Source organism: Suncus etruscus, chromosome 4 (assembly GCF_024139225.1).
Source record: "Suncus etruscus isolate mSunEtr1 chromosome 4, mSunEtr1.pri.cur, whole genome shotgun sequence".
Classification (NCBI taxonomy): Eukaryota; Metazoa; Chordata; class Mammalia; order Eulipotyphla; family Soricidae; genus Suncus; species Suncus etruscus.
The window spans coordinates 148,799,697-148,808,638 of NC_064851.1; the positions used below are offsets into that span (position 1 = coordinate 148,799,697).

The window sequence follows — 8,942 nt, forward strand, 5'->3', positions numbered from 1 at the left end:
TCTTCTCAGAGAATTGCACAGGTTTAGTGAAATTCTAATAACGTTTTTTTAAAGATAAATCAAACACTCCTGAAATTCATTTGGAAAAAAATAAACATCCACATATATATAAATCAAACTTTGGGGAAAAGATAGGAGGCATCACTTTCCACAACTTCAAACTGTACTGTAAAGTGTTAGTATTAAAACAGCCCTATAGGGGCCGGGAATGTGGCTCTAGAGGTAAGGTGTCTGCCTTGCAAGTGCTAGCGTAGGATGGACAGCGGTTCAATTCCCCGGTGTCCCATATGGTCCCCCCAAGCCAGGGGCAATTTCTGAGTGCATAGCCAGGAATAACCCCTGAGCATCAAACTGGTGTGGCCCAAAAACCAAAACCAAAACCAAAAAACAAACAAACAAAAAAACAGCCCTATATTGGGGCCAGAGTGGTAGCACAGTGGTAAGGTATTTGCCTTACATGCAGCTGACCCAGGACAGATGCAAGTTCGATTCCCAGCATCCCATATGATTTCGCTGAGCCAGGAGTGATTTCTGAGCACAATGCCAGGAGTGAATCCTGAGAGCAACCAAGTGTGGCAAAAACAAACAAACAAAAAGCCCTATATTGGAATAAAAAAAATAAAATAGATGGAATAGACTTGAATACCCTGAGATAGACCCTAAAGTCCATTAATTTTAAAAAAAAAAAAAAGATAAATAAAGTGAAGTAAAGAATGACAGCCTCTTCAAGATCTGGCCCTAGAAAAATTGGCTAGTGAAATACAATAAAATTATAAAATAAAATGAACTTAGACATCTTCAATGGTGAAACACTCCTGACTAAACAAGTGGAAACAAAGATATAAGAGAATTAACTAAGAAGTTTGTTCATCTCAGAGAAAACGACACAATGACTGTTCATGGACTGAAAGAAATTTTTCACTTTCTATGCATCAGAGAAGGCCTTGATAACTAAGATATATAAGACACTAGATCTTAACTAGAAAAATAAATCTTGTAACTCAATAAAAAAATAGGAGAGATAAACAGAAACTGCTTATAACCAAAACACACAAAAATAAGTGCAATAACAACAAAAATAAGTGCAACAAATCATTAATCATCAGGGAGATGCAATCCAAATAAGATATCATCTCACACCACATATTGACACAAAACAAGAAGAGTAAGAACAACCAATTCTGGCACAGATATAGAAATAAAAGAACTCTAATTTGCTGCTTGTGGGAATACAGACTGGTGTGACACTTTTGGAAAATAATATGAATATACCTCAAAATTCTAGAAATTGAACTCCTCTATCGCCCAGCAACATTGCTCCTGGGTATATCTAGAAATCATAAAAACATGGCCATGAAAGCTATTATGCAGAGTGTAATAAGTCAGAGGGAGAGAGATAGACACAGAATAGTCTCACTTACCTATGTTTTTTTTAAAAGACATTATTGTAATAATGCCCAGAGACAATAGAAATGAGGGCTGGAAAGACAGGCTCACTATATGAAGCTCATCACAGAGAGTGGTAAGTGCAGTTACAGAAATAACTACACTACATAAATTATCACTTATGATAATGATAATGAGTGAAAGAAGTAGAATGCCTGTCTCTTGTACAGGCAAGAGGTGGGGATAGAGAGGGAAATGGGGGCACTGGTGGTGGAATGTTGCGCTGGTGAAAGGGGGTATTTTTTTTATGACTGAAACCCAACTGCAATCATGTTTGTAATAATGGTGCTTAAATAAAGATATTATTTATAAAACAAAACACACAATGCAGAAATGGTATCTGCATTCCTCTGTTCATTGAAGCATTATTCACAATTATCAAAATATGAAAACATCCCAAGTGCCCAAGAACATATGAGTGAAAAAATCCATGGTATTACTTACTACACAATGGAATAACATGCAGCTGTTAGGGAAAATAAAGTCATGTAATTTGCTTCTACATGGATAAATATGAAAAGTATGTTGAGTGATATAAGTCAGAAAAAGGATACACATCAAATAATCATGCCCATCTATGAGGTACTTTAAAAATAGATATTATGGTATTATTTCCCAAAGACAGTAGAGAAGAGAGTCAGGATGACTAGTCCATGGTAGGAAACTTGTCATAAAAATAGGGGGGGGGTGTAATTAAGGTATATAAGTGACCCTTAGCAAAGATAATTGTAAGTAACATTCTGGACAAAAGTTTGGTGCTGAAAGCTGAAGAGTAAAGTGATATGCAGTAGAAACATTGCAAACCATAGTTCTAAAAGGAGAGAGTGAGAGAGAGAGAAAGATAGAAAAATGTCAGCCATAGAGATTTCAGGTTACAGGGAGATAGAAGGAAATAGGAAAATTGAAGTGTGAACACTATATAATTAAAACTCAACCCTCAAAAATTTTTAACTCTGTATCTCATTGTGATTCACTAAATATTTTAATAACATAAAATTGTGGTAAAATTTTTAAATGATTGGAGCCAGAGCAATAGCACAGCAGCAGGGCATATTTGCCTTGCATGTGGCCAACCTGGGACTGGCCCAGATTCGATTCTCAGTGTGGTCCCCAAGCCTGCCAAGAGAGATTTCTGAGTACAGAGCCAGGAGTAACCTTGAACACTGCTGGCTGTGACCCCCCCCCAAAAAAAAAAAAACAAAAAAATTGATAAGTGAATTAGATTAGAGAGGGGTCTACTAGAATAATGATAATTTGAACTAATTGCTTTGGACAATATCTTGGTGCTGTAAGGTTAGAAAGTGACATGCAAGGAAAAGTGACATGCTTCCACTAACAATAGTACCAATATAGTGTCATAAAGGAAAGAGAGATGGAAAAGCAAATTCTGTGCCCTAGAGACAGATGGGGGTGTTGGGGTGGGAGGGAAAGAGGTGACATAGGTAGTAGGAAGTTTGCATAGGTGAAGGCTGGGGTATGACTGAAACCCAACAATGGGCAAAAGTGCTTAAATAAAACAATTAATAAAAATTATAAAGTAAAATGCCTTAATACTGCCACTATAAAAATGGTAATATGTTCAGTGGCTTAAAATATTAATTTTATCCAAAAATATAAGGTCAGAATTAAAATGAGTATAAAGTGATACAATAAGTGATCTAGGAATTCAGACACGAATTAGAAAAGTAAGATTGATCTTTGGTCATACTAGAGATAGTTTCTAAATGAGGCTCATAAATTTAAATGTATACTTAAAAATTGTGATAAGAAGTTCAAAGAAATAATAAATGTAGTAAAGGTACATTAGCAAGGAGGTCTGATGTTGTCTAAAAGGAAAAAAATAGATTTCACTGGGCATGTAGCTTTTAGTTAAAATTTTATGAGCAGATAGGAATTATCTAGCTGAGAAAGGTAAAGAAGAACATTTTATAATGAGGAATGTATGTACAAATGCTCATCCAATTTGGTTATGTTGTGTTAAAAAATTTACAAGATGTAAAGGCACTTTGAGTAGCAAATTACTATGTTACCAAAGAGCTTGGGGATCAAACAGTAAACAAAAGGAATATAATAATGTCTGGAAGTTTTCCTAAGAGTCACTGTGGACTGATCAAGTTGTTCATTAAAAAAATGTTTCTCTAGGGGCCGGAGAGATAGCATGGAGGTAAGGCGTTTGCCTTTCATGCAGGAGGTCATCGGTTCGAATCCCGGCACCCCATATGGTCCCCTGTGCCTGCCAGGAGCAATTTCTGAGCCTGGAGCCAGAAATAACCCCTGAGCACTGCCGGGTGTGACCCAAAAATCACAAAAAAAAAAAAAAATGTTTCTCTAAAATAAAAGACATTATTGCAATAATGCCCAGAGACCATAGAGATGAGAGCTGGAAGGACCAGTTCATGATATGAAGCTCACCACAAAGAGTGGTGAGTGCAGTTAAAGAAATAACTACACTGACTACTATCATAACAATGTCAATGAGTGAGAGAAGTAAAAAGCCTTTCTCGAATACAGGCTGCAGGGGTAGGAGGGAAATGGGGGAATTAGTGGTGGAAATGATGCACTGATGAAGGAGGGTGTTCTTTGGGTATGACTGTATATGTTGGATATGACTCTGCATGACTCTGAGTATGACTGATACCCAACTACATTTATGGTGCTTAAATAAAGATATTATTAAAAAATGTTTCTCTGGGTTCTGGTTAGACAATGAAGAACAAAAGAGGGAACAAGAACACAAGAAAGATCTTAGTCTCTGTGTAATATGGAATAGGAAACCAGGTTTCTAAAGACTCAAGTCCTAGGATGAAGTTAAGAATATTTGTGATTCATCATAGAATGCTTTGTGGATCAATGCCTGCACTTAGGAAATCTGCACAGAGAATTGCAGTTCTCTGAAAACTGATTCAAGATTTACATGGTTTATCAGAATAAGGATAAGATAGATAAGCTTTTACATACTTACGCTGGCTAGTCACTAACTGCAGTTACCCAAGGAAATCCTAAGAAGAATGACCTTTGGTAACAGCAGTCCCCAGTGACTAAGAACTTGACATCAAGGAAAATCTGAAGAGGAATTATGGTGTTAAGTATCACAATACCCAATGTGTAGAGGTTTGTTATAATAGTCCAGTGAAAATTGGAGCATATGGAAAGATTTTAAAAATATTTTTACTTATATATATTTAATCTAGACATAAATCTATAAGAAAAGAAAATATTCTGAAGATGATAACTATTTATGACATGTATAACTTATACATACCTTATAACATAATGTATATATTTGAACTATTAATTAAATAAATAAGTTGTATGTGCTGGATACAAAATTTAGTAGTAATCAGTAAATTGGTGATAGCAAAAGCCTATAAAAGAACCACCTGAAGAGCTTTATTGACTAAAAAGGTGGATTAAGCCTTGAGTATTGATAATAATAAAGATGGGTTAGTCGTATTTCATAGCAAAGTGCTTGATATTTGATAAAAAATCTTTTTTCAATAAAAATATATTAATTAACACAGAGTGCCTTGAATTATTTTATATATATCAGTGAATTCATAGTCATATGCAACATTGTGGATTTCTTGTTTAGAAAACCTGGAACAAATATTAACTGCCTTGATTGGAAAGTTGAATACTTCTTTATTGAGAAATGTCTTCCAAAGAGCCATGCTTCAGTTAAAGATCATTCTGGTTTCCTGTCTGTGTTTCATTACTAACATTGGAATCTCTGGGAATATTTTTGACTTAACCTTCACAAATCTGCCCCAAATATCATCAGTTTCAACCACCTCCACAAGAAATTCCCTAGTGAAGAACTTATCATCTCTTGCTTGGGTTAATTTAGTCATTAACCAGGTTTTGTTCTCCCCGTGTCCTTAGTTGCCTCCCTAAGCCTATGGCAAGAAATGAAGTCATTTTTATAAGTAAAATCATGCCAATTTTCTAATATAAATATTTTAAAGTTTTCTGTCACTTCTAGCATTAAATCTAGATCTATGAAAAAGTCTATGGTGCTAGAGGCATGTCCTGGTCCTATCCCTTTTCTGTCCTGATCTCAAATCCTACTTTTCTGTGATCACTGTAATTCAGCTACACTGGTCTCTTGACTGTTTTTAATATTTATAGTTTCCAACTCCCCCCCTTCAGCAGTGGTACTATTTTGAATTAAGGAATGTCTACCATGAATATTCATATTTCAGCCTTTCCTTTTATTTTCTTCAAGGCTTTGCTTTATTGAATCTGGATTTATTACTTTCTGACATCATACATTTTTATCATACTGTATGATAAACCAAACTACATATAGTTTGGTTTATTGTTATATTTATTTCTAGAGAAGGTATAGGTGAAATTCGCCTTTAAAAAGTGATTGAAAATATGTAAGAAAATTCACTATTCTGAAACACCTAGAACACATAAAAAACAAAAAAAGGACATTGAAGAAGCATAACTGCTAGAACCACAAAGAAAGACTTCATAAACTCCATTCCCTGATCTGCACAGCCACTAAGACCTCTAGAAACAGGTCTGATTTTACCATCCAAGATAAAGTAGAAGTCTTCCACATACCACGAAAGCAGCAAGAGGAGAATAAACGATCTATTTTTTTTTTGACGTCTTTATTTTGGTGTGGAGATTACGGTTGATGTCTCCAATATTATTTTATTTTATTTTGTTTTGTCTTTCTCTTTCTTTTTGCACTTGAGTATGATTTGATTTCAGAACCGAGATTATTGTGTGGTGCCTGTCTTTATTGTTGTGGTGCTTATCGGTTATTTAATTCGATATTTTTTTTTTGTGTGTGTGTGTATTGTTGTGGTATTTTAATTACTTTTTTCACATCCTCTCTCAAACTGAGGTTGGAAGCCTCTAGACAGGACTCTGCCTATTTTCAGTATATTTGATTTTTGATTGAGAAGAGGACATATTAGGTGATGGGTATTCCCCTGATTCAATGTGAATATGTACCCAAAATACTACAGTGAAAGATATGTAAGCCATTATGGAAAAAAAAATTGTGTTTTTAATCAGAAACTTTCTTTGACTTACATGTATTATTATTATATCAATTATATTATATGTTATGTTATGTCACTATATTATGTTATATTAGTTTACCTCATTATGTTAATCAATTTTGTCCTTTAAATGAATTCTTACTTAAAAAAAAACAAAAAAAAACAACTTTAGTTTGCCCTGAAGAAAAAAAAAATAATAAAATAAATAAAAGATAAAAAAAAATATGTAAGAAAATTCTGATACACAACTATCTATAGAGATTCCTTTTCCACATTCTTAATATTTGAACATTTTTAGAGGTCTGGCTAAAAAAATAGGTGAGATTAGTAAAGACACAATACTGTTTTCTGGACTATAGAAAATGTACAAGCCAAAGATCCCATGAAGAGAAATCACTGGGGCCATTTGAGGCTGCCATACAGCATTAAATTGAGTATAAATGCTCTAATCATAGCTGGGTACACTAACTGGTTAAATATTGTTAAAGGTTGGAAGGAAAAATTAAGTTCTCCCAAAGTATTTCTATTTCTGGATGATGTCAAAATAATTACTTTAATTGAAATGATTATTATATCACATGTTTTGGGCATACATCATAAGAAATTTACTTGTGTACATATTATTTTATCTTCATCATCAAATAAATTTTATAGAACAAAAGACAAATCATTTTTTACTCTCTACCTATAGCACCAAATCAATTTTATTGTCTCAATCTTTGGATAGTTAATGCTTATATTTATTAACATGTTACTATTATTAAATTAAAACATCATCTTGATTGTGTTAGTTTTGAATTACCATTTCAAGTGATATAGTTTAATTATATATTAATTGTTTGTCACAAATTACTTAAATAATATGAAGGTTAATTCAATGGTGTCTATTTAAATGTGCAAACCATTATTAAAAAACAGGTTACAGCTTCATTCTGTGTCATATCAGCTTTCTGAGAAAAAATTGGAATAAATCCCAATCAACATATTATACAAACTATAAATTGACATCCTTGATTTTAAAACGTTCTCAATAATTCTAGAACTGTTTTGATGTGACCATGTTATGCTGTGGGTTGTCAAATGCTTGGACTGCACTTTTTTAACTTCTCTGGAAGCTAAAACTTTCCGGTGTTTATCAGAACACTTTGTTTTGTTGTTTGGAAAAGATTTTGTGTCTAAAGCACTTTCTATGTCTTATTTTTGCGATTTCTATGTTCCAGTTATTTTGTGAGAAAGGTCTAAATATGCACTACAATTGTCAAAGATGGAGCAGTAAAAAGTGACCCTTGTACCCCTCCCTTTCACTGAAAACTATTTCTAGTTTCATTTGGAACAAGAAGAGGGTATTGGCACCTAAACTGTTAAACCTGTCTGGGGTTAATATTCTGTGAGCTCTCTCTGATGTCACCAATGTAATTTGAACCTGAAGAGGTTGTTCAGACTTTAAATAGCAGTCCCGGAAAGAGTTTGCCACAGACTCTAACAACCAGAAGCTGAATTCCCAGAAGATCCCCAAATCCATGAAAGCAAAGCAGGGAAGCCACCGAATCATCATCATGTCCACTTCGCTGAGAGTAAGTCCATCAATCCGCGGTTATTACTTTGACACTGCCTCTCGTAAGAAAGCTGTGGGCAACATCTTTGAAAACACAGATCAAGAATCACTCCAGAGGCTATTTAAAAACTCTGGCGACAAGAAAGCCGAAGAAAGAGCTAAGATAATTTTTTCCATTGATCAAGATCTGGAAGAAAAAACAAGAGCCCTGATGGCCCTGAAGAAAAGGACAAGAGACAAACTTTTCCAGTTTCTCAAACTGAGAAAATATTCCATCAAAGTTCACTGAAAGAAAGAAAGAAGATGGGATAAGAACATTATCCATGAACGAACACTGAACGACCATGTGAGTTTGTGAAACTCTAAGACATACACGAAATGTGTTTGTTGCCTTGAAAATTTCTCTTCCAATAGGACTCCTTACTTCTGAGGCTGTGAAGGAGTAGAACACACCGGCCATAGAATCTCCAGCCAATTTTATGCTTGTGCTGTACAGAGGAAAACAAACTTGGTTCAGCAAACAGTTGAAAATTCTTCCTGTGGAAAGGACTAACACTGCTGTCAGAAGTCTGCGCAGACATATGTAAAATGCAACTGAAGAGGACAGATGTGGGATGTGGAGGACACAGAACTGCAGCAGGGTGGCTTTGACTCAAACTTTACTTTTGTGTTTTATTTTTAATTTAATTGGGTAAGGGATGGAAGAGAGCGAAGGAATACAGAAAAAGAGAGTATCATGCTTAAATTGTTTACTGATGTTATTTGAATGTTCAAAATGTTGCCAAACTTTAATGTTGTTTATTGGTAGAGCTATTTAGAAATCAGAAATTATTTATTTTCATTCATAATAAAGCCTGGAAAAGTGCCTATTGGAATAAGTGCAAATTCATGGAACTGCAATAACTTTAGCTCAGAAACTG

At 34.4% G+C, this 8,942-nt stretch overlaps 1 protein-coding gene across 1 annotated transcript; it reads left to right on the forward strand.

Moving 5' to 3' along the window:
* The first annotated feature begins 7,964 nt into the window (after positions 1-7,964).
* TCIM (transcriptional and immune response regulator) lies at positions 7,965-8,472 on the forward strand. The gene has a single exon (XM_049771904.1). The coding sequence runs from the start codon at positions 7,988-7,990 to the stop codon at positions 8,309-8,311; it is 324 nt and encodes a 107-aa protein (XP_049627861.1). The 5' UTR covers positions 7,965-7,987; the 3' UTR covers positions 8,312-8,472.
* The last annotated feature ends 470 nt before the right edge of the window (positions 8,473-8,942 follow it).

Excerpts from the sequence above, each read along its gene's own strand:
- TCIM (XM_049771904.1), top strand. The coding sequence starts at position 7,988 with ATGAAAGCAAAGCAGGGAAGCCACCGAATCATCATCATGTCCACTTCG.